We start from the raw sequence: 18337 nt of genomic DNA on the forward strand, positions 1-18337 counted from the left end.
AACCTGTGAGATACTGTCAACTTTCATAACATTTCATGGATTGAAAGAACCAGCAATAACCTTTTCTGGAATAAACTGTTTCTTGAGATAAAGGGACAAGGGATTAAGAGCAATAAGCCAATTATAACAACGTGACGATACACCCTGCCTGGAGTGTGTCACAAAAAATCAAATATCAGAATGATCCTAACACAGCCAGCTCTGTGACCACTGCAGAGGCATCAGAGAACATTGCAATGACCAGTGAGGATCCAGTCTCTAAACTGCAGGAAAGTATCTTGGACCAATGCGACTCCTATCACTAAACTACTTTAAATATAACGCTAATTGTTGATAATTCAGTCTCGAATATGACATTCCCTTTGAATCAAATTGATAAATAATACTAAATGGAAAGTAAACATAATATACCAGTCAGGATCTAATCAGTAAACTATTAGGAACACAACATTTATAGATGGATTCAGTCATTACCCATTCTAATTATTCTAGTTGAAGATCTAGTAATTGAACCACAGTAAGTATCAGCATGTCAAAGGTAGATGATCTGTTTGTTATTAAATTGCCATTGTAAGAGTTTGCCCATTGCAAATCAGCTCCTTCATGACAACAATGGCCCTACTTGGGAAAATGACTTTATTGTGAAAAACACGACATAAATACAAGTCTAATACTTCAAACATAATGGTCACACATGATGCTCTAATCATTAAATCACTGTAAATACAATACACCAGTGAGAACCCAATCATTAACCAGTGTAAATATAAAGCACACTGGTGAGGACATTATGAATTAACTATAGTAATTGGAAGCAATAATAAGCACCAAGGCACTAAACCACTGCCAATATAAACCTGAATTGCAAGGATCCAGTTGCTGAACTATAACAAATATAACATGGACATTTGAAATCCTGTTCCAAACTACAGTAAATATATCTCACTGTCAACGGGGGTGGTACCAGGGGACTGGAGAGTAGCGAATGTTGTGCCCCTATTCAAAAAAGGGAATAGGGATAACCCCGGGAATTACAGGCCAGTTAGTCTTACTTCTGTGGTAGGCAAAGTAATGGAAAGGGTACTGAGGGATAGGATTTATAAGTATCTGGAAAGACACTGCTTGATTAGGGACAGCCAGCATGGATTTGTGAAGGGTAGGTCTTGCCTTACAAGTCTTATTGAATTCTTTGAGGAGGTGACCAAGCATGTGGATGAGGGTAGAGCAGTGGATGTAGTGTACATGGATTTCAGTAAGGCATTTGATAAGGTTCCCCATGGTAGGCTTATGCGGAAAGTCAGGAGGCATGGGATAGAGGGAAATTTGGCCAATTGGATAGAAAACTGGCTAACCGGTCGAAGTCAGAGAGTGGTGGTAGATGGTAAATATTCAGCCTGGAGCCCAGTTACAAGTGGAGTTCCGCAGGGATCAGTTCTGGGTCCTCTGCTGTTTGTAATTTTTATTAATGACTTGGATGAGGGAGTCGAAGGGTGGGTCAGTAAATTTGCAGATGATACGAAGATTGCTGGACAGTGAGGAGGGCTGTTGTCGGCTGCAAAGAGACTTAGATATGATGCAGAGCTGGGCTGAGGAGTGGCAGATGGATTTCAACCCTGCCAAGTGTGAGGTTGTCCATTTTGGAAGAACAAATAAGAATGCAGAATACAGGGTTAACGGTAGGATTCTTAGCCAGGTGGAGGAACAGAGGGATCTTGGGGTCTATGTACATAGATCTTTGAAAGTTGCCACTCAGGTGGATAGAGCTTGTAAGAAGACCTATGGTGTATTAGCGTTCATTAGCAGAGGGATTGAATTCAAGAGTCGTGAAGTGATGTTGCAGCTGTACAGGACTTTGGTTAGGCCACATTTGGAGTACTGTGTGCAGTTCTGGTCGCCTCACTTTAGGAAGATGTGGAAGCTTTGGAGAGGGTGCAGAGAAGATTTACCAGGATGTTGCCTGGAATGGAGAATAGGTCGTACGAGGATAGGTTGAGAGTTCTCGGCCTTTTCTCGTTGGAACGGTGAAGGATGAGGGGTGACTTGGTAGAGGTTTATAAGATGATCAGAGGAATAGATAGAGTAGACAGTCAGAAACTTTTTCCCCGGGTACAACAGAGTGTTACAAGGGGACATAAATTTAAGGTGAAGGGTGGAAGGTACAGGGGAGATGTCAGGGGTGGGTTCTTTACCCAGAGAGTGGTGAGGGCATGGAATGCGCTGCCCGTGGGAGTGGTAAAGTCAGAATCATTGGCGACCTTTAAGCGGCAAGTGGATAGGTACATGGATGGGTACTTAATCTAGGATAGATGTTCGGCACAACATCGTGGGCCGAAGGGCCTGTTCTGTGCTGTATTGTTCTATGTTCTATGTTCTATCAGTGACAATCTAGTCAGCACAAAGCACTGTGTATAAAGCACACTAATAAGAAAGCAACGATGGTAAATAAAACATTCACCAGTGATTACCTAATCACTAAACTACAGTAATTATAACACTCATGCATGAAGTTATAGTTACAAACTATGACAAAAACAACACCAGTGAGCACTCCATCATTCAATGGGAAAACACTCCACTGTGGTTGGAACCATAGGAAAATGGTTGTAGTTGTTAGAGGTCAGCTATCTCATCTCTAGGACATCTCTGAGGGAACGCCTCAGGGTAGTGTCCTATGCGCAACCAACTCCAGCTGCTTCACCAATGACCTTCACTCCATCATAAGGTCAGAAGTGAGATGTTCGCCGAGGATTACACAATCAACAGCACCATTCTTGACTCCTCAAATGCTGTGGAAGTCTAGGTTGAATTGCAGCAAGACTTGACAATACCCAGGCTTGGGCTGACAAGTGACAATTAACACTTGTGCACACAAATGGCAAGCAATGACCATCTTCTCTAAGAGGCAATCCAACCATCACCCCTCAACATGTCATGAAGAATGGAGGGATCAATGACCAATGGCATCAATTTAAGGTAGAGGGCTGGAGGTTTCTGGGGGATGTGAGGAAAACATGTTTCACCCAGACCACACTGGGACTCTGGAACTCACTGTCTGTAAAAGGCAGAAACCTTCATAGTGCTGGGAAATGAGAGTAGAATATTTAGGTGGTTGTTCAAGTAGCGGACCCACCCATAATCCAGTATCAATCGAAGAAACAAAATTTAAAGAAACTTTTTAAAATTATTTTGTTGGCACATCTTTCTGAGTCAAGTGGGAATTGCACCTGGACCTTTCGGCTCAGCAGTGAGGGTACCATTACTGCAATACAAAAGTCCCTAAAACATCCAAACACATCAGACTTCTCTGATCAAATAATCATGACCTGACTGAATAAATTAGACCAAATAATTGCACCCTTTCTTGTACGGTACTAATTTTAATGGATAGGGAGAATACAGAGAGATTACAACTAAAGACAAAGAGACAATTAGGAGGGGAAGTGGTAAAATGAAGTTAAATTATCAAGGAGCTAACACAAAATATTAGGTGGATTGGCTGTGCCTAATTACCCCATAGTCCAGGCATGTGTAGGTTAAGTGTGTTAGCCATGGGAAATGCAAGGTTACAGTGATGGGGTAGGGGGATTGGCCTGGGTGGGATGCTGTTTGGAGGGTCAATGTCGACTCAATGGGCCCAATGGCCTGTTTCCACACTGTAGGGATTCTATCCTAAGCAGTTGTGATGGAAGTAGGACCACTTAATACTGGGCACTATAATATCATAGACTACACTAAAGACATGGCAGATTAAGTAATGACTTTGTTTCAGTATGGCCAAGGACATTGGTTCTTATGGCACAGTAGTAGTGTCCCTACCTCTGGGATGGAAGTCTTGGATTCAGCTCCACTTGCCTCCAGAATATGGCTGAACTGGTTGATTTGAAAATAATTAGTGATCCAAAACAGGTGAAATTAGAATCGAGAAAACTGCTAACCACTGTGCCACCCTGTGAGACTGTGGAAGTAGCCAAGTATTTATCATGCTATAATGGCAGCATTAAGGTTAATGTCAGCAAACATCTATTGAAACTGAGAAAGGCAGGCTAAGGCTATTTTCACATTTCAAGAGCTGGCCATTTAAACGACTTAATAGTGTCAGACCTTATGAGTATTTACATTGACTCAAACGTTCCTAACTCATACAGCATGGGATAAGGCTCTTGTCCAGTGAAAGTGGTCCTCATGGGTTTAGATTTGGGTTTCCCTCTGGATGAGCCATGTCCCATACCCAGTCCACCACTGGTGAAAACTGGATCTGTTGGGAAATGGGAAAGTTAGGAAAGTAGCTAGAAACTGAAAATATAATAAGAGTACTCTGCACTGATTTTTTTTTTGTAGATATTTTTATTGAAATTTAACATTTTTGCAAATTTACAAAAATAAACAAAACTCTCAAATACAAACATTGATATACAATTAAATCATATATACAATAGTCATTTAACAAAGAAAAGAGAAAGAAAGAAAACAAAAACTGAAAAAAAAAAGAAACGAAAAAAGAAAGAGAAAAAAAAACTCAACTTTCTACTAACCTAACCTATAACTAACCAGAGTGTATACCTAAGTCTCTTACATGCTCGGAATGTATAAACATCAAATATAATAAAACCCGTATTCGCGCAGGATTCCTCTCCCAAGGGGCCCCGGAGCAGCCCGGTCTGAAATCTTCACTAAATAAAAGCCCTTGTTAGGATAGCCGAAATATCTGCATTTATATAATTCAAAAAGGGCTGCCATATTTTATAAAATAATTCAGTCTTTCGGTGCACCATATTTGTGAGGAAGTCAAGGGGGATATATTCCATAATTAATCTGTGCCAATTTGAAAGTCCAGGGGGGCCCTCAGCCACCCAGTTCACCAAAATATTTTTCCTTGCACAGAAAGAGAGAATAGAAAATAGTCTCTTCCCATGCATATCCAGAGATGAGAGGTTCGAAAAGCCCAAAAGGAGAGATACAGGGTCCACCCTAATTTCCGTTCCTAAAATTTCTGTCAGGGTATTTGCCACTTTAGTCCAGTATCTGCGGATTTTCTGACAAGTCCACAGACAATGTGCAAGAGTACCCACCTCTATTTTGCATTTGGGACACATTGGAGATGCTCCTGCCTTAAATTTTGCCAGTCGAGTCGAAGCTATATGGGCCCTATGAAGTATCTTTAGTTGGATAGCCTGAGTTCTGTTACAGATAGTAATTCTTCTAGCATTTTCCCAAATGTCATTCCACATATCCTCAGAGATTTCTAGCCCCAAGTCCTGCTCCCATGTTTTAAGCAGGTCATCCATGTCTCCTGAGACTCCATCATGTAGCAAATGGTATATAGTACTAACGGAGGATGCCCCCGCTGGTCGTAAGACATTACGTTCTCTGTCTGATTTATAAAGACTATCTATTAATGTAGTCTTCCTCTGTATATAATCTCGAACTTGGAAGTATCGAAAGAGATCCCCATTAGGTATTCCGAATTTCAGACGCAGCTGCTCAAAGGACATCAGGATCCCATTTTTAAATAGGTCCCCGAAGCATGAGATGCCCCTGGATCTCCAGAGTTTAAAGGTGGCATCTGTAATCCCCGGTTGGAATCCCCATGCGCCTACTATTGGTGCATGGGGGGATGTTTTATGTGAGTTACCCTCATTTTGCCGCATTATATTCCAGGCCTTAATTGTGTTTAATATTATGGGATTTTTACAGTGGTCTGTAATGATTTTCCTCTTATCTGAAAATAAAAGGTTAATAAGTGGGTATTTTACTTGGGAGGCTTCGATATCCAGCCAAATTGATTGTGGATCAGATGAAACCCAATCAGCTATGTAACTTAGTAGGGAGCTTAACTGATATTTCCTAAAGTCTGGGAAGTCCAGTCCTCCCCTTGCCTGTGGAAGCTGTAGCTTCTTCAGCTTAATAAGGGGCCGTCTATGGTTCCAAATAAAGGAGCCCAACCAGCCATATAATTTACGTAGGGCTAGCCTTGGCAGCATCAGCGGGAGCATTCTCATAGGATATAAGATACGGGGCAGAACATTCATTTTAATTAATGCTATTCTCCCTAGCCAGGAAGTCGGAAGGTCTCTCCATCGCTGGAGGTCCTGCCTTATCCTTTCCATTAATTGTACAAAATTAGCCCTATACAGCTGATCAAATACTGGCGTGATAAAAATACCTAAATATAAGAAGCCCTCCAGGGACCAACGGAAGGGAAAAGGGGATCCGTCCATTAAGTGGGGTATCATAGCCAGACCACCCATTGGCATGGCTTCCGATTTTGAAAAATTAATTTTATAGCCTGAGAATGCACTAAATGTATTAATAACTTGAATTAGACGAGGCACTGACATTAAAGATTACTGAGGAATAAGAGAACGTCATCTGCATAGAGGGTAATTTTGTGTTTACCTGTACCAATCCTCGGGGCCGTTATATTAGGATCAGTCCGGATGGCTTCTGCTAATGGTTCGATTATCAGTGTAAACAACAATGGTGAGAGAGGACATCCTTGACGGCAGCCCCTACCCACACTGAAGCCATCCGATCTTAACCCATTAGTAATAACAGCTGCTTTGGGGTCATTATACAATGTTGAAACCCATTTGGTAAACACCTGTCCAACGCCAAACCTTTCCAATGTGTAAAATAAATATGACCATTCAACCCTGTCAAATGCCTTTTCCGCATCCAATGAAATTACTACTCCTGGTATCTTTCCCTGATGACAGGCTTGGATCATATTCAAGACCCTTCTGATATTATTGGATGATCTGCGGCCCTTAATAAATCCCGTCTGGTCCTCCTTTATAATATATGGCAGTACCCTTTCTAGTCTTAGTGCTAACATTTTTGAGAGAATTTTAAAGTCTACATTTAGTAAGGATGCACAATCTTCTGGGTCTTTTCCTTTTTTGAGGATAAGAGAAATATTTGCTTCTTTCAGCATGGGTGGGAGACAGACCTGACTATGCGCAAAATTATACATATCCATAAGTGGGTCAACCAATATTCCTGTAAATTCTTTATAGAATTCAGCTTGAAAACCATCCGGGCCCGGTGCTTTTCCGCTCTGAAGTTGCCTAATTGCCTCAAGTATTTCTTGGACTGTTAAAGGGGTATTTAGGGCCGACACCTGTTCCGGAGTCAGGTCCGGGAAGGTCAAATTTTTTAAAAATGACTGCATCCTCCTAATCCTATCTTCACAATCCTGCGATCTATATAGTTCAGAATAAAATTCTTTAAAGGTCATCTTTTTATGACCATGAGTCAGGGTACCTGTACTTTCCTTGATGGTCGGAATAGTTTGAGGGGCTTTCTTTTTCTTTGCAAGAAATGCTAAGTATCTACCCGGTTTGTCGCCATATTCATATAATCTTTGTTTCGCAAATAATATTTCCCTTTTAGCCGTTTGAGTAAGCGCGGTGTTTAAAGCTGTCCTAAGAGCTGTAATCCTCTGCAATTTTGTGATAGAAGGTCTATCAGCGTATGCTGTTTCGGCTGCTTTTAGGCGAGCTTCGAGCAGACGCTGTTGCTCTCCCTTCATTTTCCTCTGGATCGCTGAATAGATGATCAAACCTCGTGCATAAGCTTTGATGGTCTCCCACATCATTGACGGATTGCTAGCCGTACCAGTATTAATTTCTAAAAAAGTTTTAAGTTCTTGGGAGAAGTACTTTAAAAATTTGCTATCTTTTATCAGGAAGGGGTCCATACGCCAATGCCGAGCGGATGTCCCATTGTTCTTTACCTTAGTTTCCATGTATACAGCGGCATGGTCAGAGATTGCTATAGTACCTATTTTACAGGTTGCTATAGAATTTAGAAAAATCGATGGGGCAAAAAACATATCAATTCTTGTGTGACATTTATGTGGATTAGAGTAGAAAGAAAAATCTCTACCCTGTGGATGGAGACATCTCCATACATCTACCAATCCTAATTCTTTATTCAGGTCCGCCAGTTGTCTAGATCTGGGAGATACTCCAGCGGCACTCTTGGGAATCCTGTCTATTTCCGGATCCATAATACAATTAAAGTCTCCCCCTATAATTGTATGACGGGCACCAAAGGCCATCAGTTTTGAAAAAGCTTCCGTTATGAATTTAAAGGGGTGTGCCGGGGGGCAGTACACATTTAAGATCCCATATTCCTCTCCATTTATGAGAGCTTTAATCAAAATATATCGTCCAGATTCGTCTTTTATCTGATTTAGAATTTTCAAAGGGAAGTTCTTCCGGACAAGGATAACGACTCCCCTGCTTTTTGAATTAAAAGAGGAAAAAAAGGCCTGATCAAATCCGCCCTGTCGTAATTTTAAGTGTTCTTTATCCGACAGGTGTGTGTCCTGTAGGAGAGCTATATCAACTCTCTCCTTCTTAAGATTTGATAATATTTTCTTCCTTTTAACTGGCGAATTACTCCCCCTGACATTCCAGGTGCACCACTTAACCGACTGTTCAGCCATAATCGTCTGGACAGATCCGAGACCCCTCGGGAGGGGAAACCCTATCTAGAACATCCCGAGCATGGAGCATACAAGATTTACAAAAGTAAAGACTCTCTGATACACTCAAAACAATATGACAAAAAACTCTTTCTAAGTATAAAAGATATAAAACATTCCGAATTGGAGATTTTCTCCCTTGTTCCCAGAGAGCGTCACTTCCTCTCCCACAGTCCATCTTACCCTCTTCCAACCAGTGCCCCACCCTTGACCCAGGTGTTCCTCAATAAAATGAGGAGAATTCAAATATAATATAAAGCTAGAGTTAACAGTGAACACCCCACCCCCACCCACACCTAAATATATTTGGGAATATTAATACCATATATAACTATAAGATTACAATCTCAACATGTAATACTTAAATATAATACCACAAAATAACAGGGGAAAGAAAAACAACCCCGCTCCTAAAAACAGAAGTAAAATAGAATAAGGTAACCACCTCTCCCCATCAACATTAACCAAACGCCCCAACATATATATATACATACACACAGGGGGAAAGATAGGAAAAGATGAAGGTATGTAAACCAAAATAATGGGAAAGGCAGACCAACGTCCACAATCTCTTACAGCTTATTTAAGAGAGTCCAAGAATTCCTTAGCCTTCTCCGGTGATCTGAAGTTATATATGGATCCTTCGTGGCTAAGGCGTAGCGTCGCTGGATATCGTAAGGAGTACTGGATATTTAAGTCCCTTAAACGCTTCTTCGCCTCATCGAATGCCTTCCTCTTTCGGACCAAAGCTGGGGAGAAGTCCTGGAACAGCATGATCCTGGATCCTTTGTGGGTCATAGCTTGGGGATCTTTTCCCAGATTTCTTGAGGCTTCCAGGAGCATCTGCCTCTCCCTATAGCTCTGCAGCTGGAACAGGACTGGGCGTGGGCGCTGGGTTGAGCCGGGCCCACGTACTGTGACCCGGTAGGCCCATTCTACCCTTACCTGGCCTGATCCATTATGCAGATTTAAAAGTTGTGGCAGCCAATGCTCTAAGAATGCTGTCAGCTGACCTTCCTCTTCCTGCTCGGGCAGGCCCAACAACCGAATATTTTTTCTACGACATCGATTTTCGAGGTCATCAATGTGGTTTTCTAGGTTCTGGACTCGATTCTCGAGAAAACGGATGTGGTCGGCTGTTGATTTTATCCCAGTCTCTGAGGCTGCGGCCTTCGACTCCACCTCTCTGACTCGGCACTCCAATTCCTGAATGTCTCTGCCCTGCTTCTGCAGCTCGGCTGATAGTGCTTCTCTGCTTTGCCGAGTCTCATCGATAAAAGCATCAATCTTCGCCTCCCACCTGGCAAACATCTCCTCAAAGCTCATCTTCATTGGTAACTCTCCTGAAGTGGCTGAAGACACCTTTGTTGCAGCTGAAGAGGGAGAGGGTGGGGGAAGGGTCCCTGCTTTCTTAGAGCCGCCTGTTCCCTTCCCTTTACTCATTTTCCAGCTAGTATTAGACTATTTAAATGTACTAATAGGTAACTATTTAAGGTTAACAACTATTATAAATGGTTTAGTGAGTGTGGTGGGGGTGGGTGATCCACTTTGCCCAAGTTTTGGGTAGAGCACTGTGGACTCAGTCTTGCTGGGTCGCCGCCATCTTGGATCCCCCCTGCACTGATTTTGAAAGGGAAGATCATATTTGACCACACTCTCAGAATTATTGAAGAAATTTACAGCAAGAGTTGGTAAGAGCACACCAGCTAACAATGAGCCTGATTTTAACTTACTGCAATGGGTTCACCTGAGTTAAAATTGATTCTCTAAAATGCCATTGATACAGTATAACACAGATTAAAGTTGAGAACAAAGAAATGGGAGACAAGTACCTGAATGAGTCATGAGCTGACTGCAAACCAGAAAACAAAAGCTGTAGATCTTCAGATTGACAAATGATGAAAATTAGTGTTCTACAGAGACTGGTGCCAGAACCACTATTAGTCATTATTTGCAGCAGTAAGGTAATAGATGCAGTTTGTCTGGATGTTCAAAAGGGCTTTGAAAATGGGCCTCATAACAGTCTCATAATGCATAATGTCAGAGCATGGGAGACAAATGGCTGAGATAATCACCCAATGGCTTCCAGGAAACAGAAGTCAGGAGTAAGAAATAAACAGGCCGAGTCCTCTTGTAGGGAAGGGTCTAACCAGAGGCCATCAATACAGACAGTCAACAAGATAATTCAGATGTAACTAGTTTATTCAAAGAATGCGGTACTACATAGAGTCATAGAGGTGTGCAGCATGGAAACAGGCCCTTCGGAATAGTGCAGATGCATTTAAGGGGAGACTAGACAAGGGAGAGTCATGATGATAGATTTTGATAAGATAAGGTAGGACACTCAAACGGAGCATAAACGTTACCTTGGGCTTAAAGTACATCACATGACTGTTCAAAGTTGACATTACATGAGATGCAAACCATATCCAAAATTATTCCAAAAGGCTATGTCGCCCCGATGTTTTCAATTTCAGTTAATATCTACAAATGTGTCAAACACACAGCCTGAGCGGGTTCGCCCATTCCCAGCCCCTTGATGTACAATAACTATTCAGCCTGTTCCTCACTCCGCCTTTTGCTGGAAGAATCAGCCTGGGACCATCCGGTAAAGCAGCTTCCGGCATCCAGGCGTTGATCAAGATGAAACTTGACACGGTTTTCCAGCCTGCACTGAAAAGGAGCATTGCTGAAGGGGGTGGACAACAGTGTCCTCCCGGCTGTAGACATGGCGAGACTCGGGGCATGCATGAGCAATTAGTGTGTGTGGGGGGGAGAGGGACCTTCTCACCGCCAGCCTTTGTCTTGACTGTTGCTGTGTCTGTGACACTGGGGAAGTGTACAACTATTATTAATATTTGGCATCTGTTGTTATACTTTGGAATCCCTGTTTGATATTGGTGAGGGCGCCCTTGTCCAAGCACATAACTCGATATGTGTTTAACCCTATCAAGCCAAGCTTTGTGTCTGTGCTGATACAGCATCTCCTCAGATATATCAGCTTCCACTCTCAGCACAGTGGAAGTCCCGCTCTCAGTGCAGACTGACTGGTTGCGAATTGTGATTGACAATACAACAGACCGAGGGAGGGCTGGATTACTCCAGTCCCTGATTCGTCGCTAGAAATGCCAGTCAAAACGGTCCGCTCAGTGTCCCCTAACATTCCTCCCTTTTGTTTGCAGGATGCTCAGTTCCTGTCTACGTCTGCATTCGAGTGGGAGGAGTGAAGACGGTGCAGGAATGAGATTTGGACAGGTTGTGTGATGTTATTCTCCGAGTCAGGCGGTCGGACAATCCAGAGGGGACTCAGGAAGGGAACAGCAAATGCTCCTGGGGTCTGTGCAAGAGGATCCATTTGAGAGGTTCCCGTGTGTTGAATTGTTTGGCTGGAGCTGAGTGTTGGACATTGAGAGTGTTTATTGGAAACTGCGATGACACACACCGTCTCCTTTCTGAATTGACAGGGATGATGAAAACGCTGCAGCATGTCCTTATAGATTACCCTACCTCAGACCAAAAACCATTTCCAGTAAGAGATGCTCTCTGAGAAGGCTGGGCGGAACGTAAGTGGCTGGTTTCATGTACAGTAATTAGATTTTGTTATGATCCAGGAATAACCTTAACGTAACCTTACAGCCATGACAGAAGACCAAGATTGATGTTCTTTCCTTTGGTTTTATCCTGACAGGTTTGGGCTGAAAATAAAACTTCGCTCAGGGGAAATTGTTCATCATAACTTACTAAATTTACCCCCAGCTCAGTCATTATGTATGATGAGAACCGCCATACTCTGCTGAGTGTGATTTGCAACGTTTTCATGATTTAATGTTTTATTAACTCGTTCTTTGCTTTATCCAGAAGAGGGGGAAGGTGGTTCACTGCCATATGAATTTAAATGCCAAGTGAGGGGTTGAAATGAGTTCGATTGGCAGTCCTTTTTTTCCCCACAATTATTTACGTCTGAGTTTTAGTTTTCACCCGGAAGCTTGCAGAGACAGGAGTGGGGGAGTGGGAATGGGATTTTAACGGAGGGTCTCCCCAGCTGTAACAGGTCAGAAGCTGGTCAGCAGGGGGCTCCACTGGGAGCTCAGAGGAATAGTTCCAGACATTCAAAACAAGGTATATCTGTGAAGGTGAAGGGAAGGAGGGACCAGGGCTAGGAGGAGGAGAGCAGTCTCCACTGTTGATAGTCAGGATGCAATCAGAAATGAGGACGAAATCCTGGAGACTGAAGTTATTTGTGTAGCTTCTGGAGGAGAACTCCAGCTTTCAGCCCACAGAATAAAAACAAAACCTGGATTAATTTCCACACTGGACATCTTGTTGGCGCAATGTTTCTTGTCATTTCTTTTTTGCACCCCCCCCCACACACATTTTTTTGAACTATACGATAGTATGTAGTTCGATTTCTCAAGCTGAACTCAGCCGCCTTCCAGCTGGTTTTCTGCTCAGCTCCTCAATAGGGGTAACATTCCGAACTGCAGAAATACAGCAGAAATACTACAATGAGGAGGACAGGGCAATTGTTCCATCCGTCTACCTGTCTGTTCTTCAAGCGGCAATTAAGGTTAAAGTTCTTACTTTAAAATGCATGTTGTGGTATTGTTCGTATGATCTTTGATGTTTGATCAACATTTTTTCAGTTCATCTGTATTATTCTGTCACCTTCTGAAGTTAAGGTATTATTCTGTCACATGAAAGAAACAGAAGACAGACATTGAGACAGTTTTGAGAAAGATTTTTAATCAGTATTTGGGGTGTGGTGATTTGCACTTAACCATAAAACAAATAGAAATTTCTTGAATGACAGGAATGTACATTGAAACATAACAATGGGGATATCTTAAATCTGCAGCAGTGATTCTTAAACTAATTTCTGATATGATACTATTTGAATACCTGAACCCAAATGTGAATAACAGCAATAAATCAGCATAGTAATATTCAAAATACAATTATACATCAACATGTAAAATCCATCATACCAATCGTAAAGTTTGCTTTGAAAGCACTTTGTAAAAATCTTAACTTTTATACATTCATAATTTTGTTATCAATCCACTCCAACTCATGGATCTTGGCCAGGAAATGCATCTTGAGATGTCCAATGTTAGGGCTAAGTTCTCTGTGCCAGGGTGATTGGAATTGAGCTCAGATAGGCGTCACCTCAGACCAAATCCATCATTCCAAGTTAATGCTCAGGGCCAAGCCCCCAGACTCAGTACAGTCGCCACTTTCAGCTGCTTCACAATGGAGTCTTGCTGGAGTGACATTGGGAGGTCAGGAAAGCCCGTCACTTATCTGCATGTCTGTTACCTTCAAAGCTAATGGGATCTTGATGGGATTATAAGAAAAGCATTTGGATTTACATCAGAATGTGCTGAGTGAAACCACATCTGGACAATAGGTCATCTTCTGCTTGGTAAATGTGAAAGCTAAAGTAAGTGCTTTGGAAGCTGTTCAGTTTTAATGTTAGTACATATTGGACAGGTTTTTAACCAATCTATTTGGATATGTTATGACGTGTTGAGCGATAGGGAATAAGCACTGCACTCCAAGAGCCGCCTTTTAGGTGTAGTCAGCAGGACTCAAACTTATATTGGAAAACACCAATCAATTTCAACCTCAGTGCTTTAACCATTCAACCAAGGTAGTCCAGAAAGATCCGTCTGTGACTTACTCATGAAGTTAAGAACAGATATGGGCAAGGAAGCTGACAGTCTTGGACTGATGATCGCGGCAATGAAGTTGGGACCCTCACTCAGTTGAAAAGACAGGAGCAGGGAAGTTTCATTAAGTGAAGGCTCTGATTATTTAGATTAGATTACTTACAGCGTGAAACCAGGCCCTTCGGCCCAACAAGTCCATACCGACCCTCTGAAGAGCAACCCACCCAGACCCATTCCCCTACACCTAACACTACAGTGTAAATTTAGCATGGCCAATTCACCTAACCTGCACATCTTTGTGACTGTGGGAGGAAACCGGACCAAACACAGGGAGAATGTGCAAACTCTGCACAGGGGTGGGAATTGAACCCGGGTCTCTAGCGCTGTGAGGCAGCAGTGCTAACCACTGTGCCACCAGAATGACTTTAATGACTAAAAATGAGCAATACCTAATCACGCGAATAAAACAAAACAGTTTAAGTTAGTATTTATTTAATATGTTTGTAGTTTAGTTTAAGTTAAGGTTGGTGTGTTTGTTCTGTAAAATAGTAGGTCATGCATTAATAATAATACAGCGTTATGGCTTTGTTGTACTGCCTTTTTTTCTTTCTGTTTTGATGGTGTTACCCTTTTTGTATATAGATGTTTTGTAAAAGATTTAAAAAGGTTTTCAATAAAAATATTTTAGAAAAATAACAGCCTGCCTAACATGTAACGTTTTGTTTTTATCTTACAGGAAGATCAGATTGTATTAAACTTTACTGAGAATACAGGAAGAAAACATGGAAGGGGTATATCCTACTCATTATCAAAGGAAGGACTCCATAATACAGGCGGCTTCAAGTCTTATTGAGGGGTGAGACTTTGGCAAAGCCTTAGTCCAGAGTGTCCTGGAGCCTAAGGGCATCTACATGGGGAAGAAACCATACAAGTGTGACATGTGTGGGTGGAGCTTTGAACAGTGGTCGGAGTTAGTGAGCCATCACCGCATGCACACTGGGGAAAGGCCGTTTAAGTGTGAGGTGTGCAATAAGGCTTTCAGCCACTCGTCCAGCCTTGTGAAGCACCGGCACGTCCACACAGGCGAGAGGCCGTTCAAATGCAAAGGTTGCGAAAAGGCCTTCGCACAGGCTTCAACACTGCTGCAACACTGGCGTGTCCACACAGGGGAGAGGCCGTTCAAGTGTAAGGTTTGTGACAAAGCATTCCTGAAGCAGTCACACCTGGTGGACCATCGGCGGACCCACACAGAGGAGAAGGCGTTCAAGTGCAAAGCCTGCAGCAAGGCGTTCCTAACTTCGACAGGTCTCCTGGACCATAAGTGCATTGGTAAAGGAGGGAAACTGTTCCGCTGCGAGATTTGCAGCAAAGATTTCTGCAGCTCTGCTTACCTAGTGGTGCACCAGCGCATCCACACTGGCGAGAGACCGTACAGTTGTGAGGTGTGCCACAAAGGTTTCTGCAATGTCTCGTACCTCCGGAAGCACCAGCGCACCCACACCGAGGAGAGACCGTTCCGGTGCAAGGTTTGTAACAAAGATTTCTGCAGCTCATCGTACCTCCGAACTCACCAGCGCAGCCACACAGACAACAGGCCCTTCAGGTGTGAGACTTGTGACAAAGATTTCTGCAGCTCGGCGTACCTTGTGGTCCACCAGCGCATCCACACGGGGGAGAGACCATTCAGGTGCGAGGTTTGTGACAAAGCTTTCTTGAGCTCTTCCTACTTCCTGAGACATCAGTGCATTCCGGCTGCTGACAAGCCGTTCAAATGTGAATTTTGCAACAAAGGGTTCACCGTGTTCCCAGACCTTCTGAAACACCAGCTCTCACACCAGGGTGATAGACGTTTTCAGTGCGATTTCTGTCAGAGCTGTTTTACCTACTCCTCCTCTCTAGAAATACACAGACACATTCACACTGCATAGAAATCCTTCCATCCGTACCTTCGCAAAGTAGAAGAATACTTGATGCAACGACCTGGAATGTATTGCATAAGGAGGTGGAAGCATATTCAGTGGTAACTTTCAAAAATAATTGCAAGGATTTGAAGGATTCCGAGAAAGGAGCACAGAAAAGTGTCTCTTTTATAAAGCTATCGATGCTCCAATGCTGTGAGATTCTACCATTCGACAACTCCAACATGACATCTATCAGGATTGTTTTGTTAACTCCTCTCTTGCAGTATACTGGTATAACCACTCTCTGCAGGGGAATGGGAAGATTGTTTAGGCAAAGAATTATAAACAGACGACACACCCAGAGTCACCTCCACTCTTGTGTTCATCTATCGCCTTTGGTCACTTCTGACCCTTCACAGAACATTCTGGATAATATATGCCTGAACCTCGAATATGTGCCACAAGAGGTTAGGAATTCCTTCAACACACTTGTAAAGTTCCTCAATGACTTTCTTCCACATTTTTAAGCAAATTCCACAGTATGACTTCCTTAAGAAGTTCTTTCTTATCTGACTTTCTATTCAAACTCTGAAGTGATCTTTGCTTTCAACCTTTAAATTTTAATTTGGCCACAGGAAGAATATCTGTCTGGCCATTGGTCATTTGTATGGCACGGTTATATTGAACAGGCTCTTCACCCTATTGAATAGTGTGAAATATTTCCATATTATGTTCATTAATGTACATTTGTAGCAACACTATCACACAGGAATTTTGTTTTCTGTTCAACTTTCTGTCAGATGAATTTAATTTTATTTGTTAATGTTTGACCACAAACAACTAGCACCAATTGTTTTGTAGTGAACATTCAAAATCAGAAAGGATTCCTAATTTGCTTGTGATATTGCATCCATTAGCTCAGTTGGCCGGAGGGTTCCCAGTAATACTAACAGCGGGTTTAATTTCTATTCCAGCCAAGATAGTCTTAGGACCGGTCTTCTTGACTTGTACCTAGAATGGAAGGCAGTGGTAAACCAGCAAGGGAGAGTTACCAAGACTACTACTGAAGATCAGCAGGCAGTGATCCATGAGTGAAGGAATGTCAATCCTATCCCATTTGTTTAACTTCAAGAAGCTTTTTTTGCAAGTTTACTAACGAGAGGGGCAAAGCAAATATCTTCCCATTGGATGTCTCGCCTCCTTCTGACAATATTGTGGATTGAATATTACCATCAATTATCAAAGATTGATGAGGGTGACCTTCAGGGAAGCTGGCCTTTACTTCAAGCAAAACTGACAGAATATATTTCCAGGGGACTGTCTCAATTCCAGGATTTCACTTAGTTCAACCTAATAGCGCTATAACCATGGAACAGGAAAACATCTTGGACATATAGGACCGATCATCCAGAAATCTGTGAAACTTTGAGGACAATACTTCCCAAGAGCTTTTAAATATCTTGGTTTTGGAAAATTATTTAAACATCAATGTTAGTAAAACAACTTGTGTTTGATCTTATTATGTCACCTTCGTGGCCACCAGAGCCTGAGATGGGACTGAACCCCGTCAATCTAGCCCAGATGTAGGAACGCTACCACTGTGCTACAAGAACCCTCATTGTAGTTGTTGTTTCTCTGCTGACTAAATTTATACCTTGCAATAAATTTGATAAATAGCTTTAGCCTAAAATAAGTGGTCTATTAGCATGCTGCTTTTTACAAATTGAAACAAGGATCTTCCACTAAGCATCACTTATGTCTTCTGTTGTCGAATACAGTCACTCAATAAATTGTCATTGTTTCTGCTGCACCTTGCTCGCCCCTCCTCGAAACCTTTCACTTTGATAATGTGTGCGGACCTGCCCAACAAACATACATCATTGCCACTAGCCTGAACAGACATTCTGGAGGAAAGGAAAAGGTGAGGACTGTAGATGCTGAAGATCAGAGTCGAAGAGTGTGATGCTGGAAAAGCACAGCTGGTCAGGCAGCATCTGAGGAGCAGGAGAGTCGGGGATAAGTCCTTCATCAGAAATTGACCTTTCCTGATGGGGGGCTTATGCCTGAAATGTCAACTCTCCTGCTCCTCGGATGCTGCCTGACTGGCTGTGCTTTTCCAGCACCACACTCTTCAGTTCTGGAGCAAAGGCCAATGCATAAGTGGTTATCAGCATCTATGCAGCTAACTACACGAATAGTTACTGGAAACAAGTGATGAATGTTTTTAATTATGCTGCCAATTGAGTAACCATTTGTGACTAACAGTGTACCTTAAA

General features: G+C 42.4%; 1 protein-coding gene across 1 annotated transcript; it reads left to right on the forward strand.

The window, feature by feature from the left end:
* The first annotated feature begins 11588 nt into the window (after window positions 1–11588).
* LOC132832477 (zinc finger protein 676-like) lies at window positions 11589–18025 on the forward strand. Its single transcript, XM_060850520.1, has 2 exons — window positions 11589–12054; window positions 14897–18025. The coding sequence occupies exon 2, from the start codon at window positions 15072–15074 to the stop codon at window positions 16086–16088; it is 1017 nt and encodes a 338-aa protein (XP_060706503.1). The 5' UTR covers window positions 11589–12054; window positions 14897–15071; the 3' UTR covers window positions 16089–18025.
* Window positions 18026–18337: the final 312 nt, after the last annotated feature.

The sequence above is a fragment of the Hemiscyllium ocellatum genome, chromosome 35 (assembly GCF_020745735.1).
Source record: "Hemiscyllium ocellatum isolate sHemOce1 chromosome 35, sHemOce1.pat.X.cur, whole genome shotgun sequence".
NCBI classification, from domain to species: Eukaryota; Metazoa; Chordata; class Chondrichthyes; order Orectolobiformes; family Hemiscylliidae; genus Hemiscyllium; species Hemiscyllium ocellatum.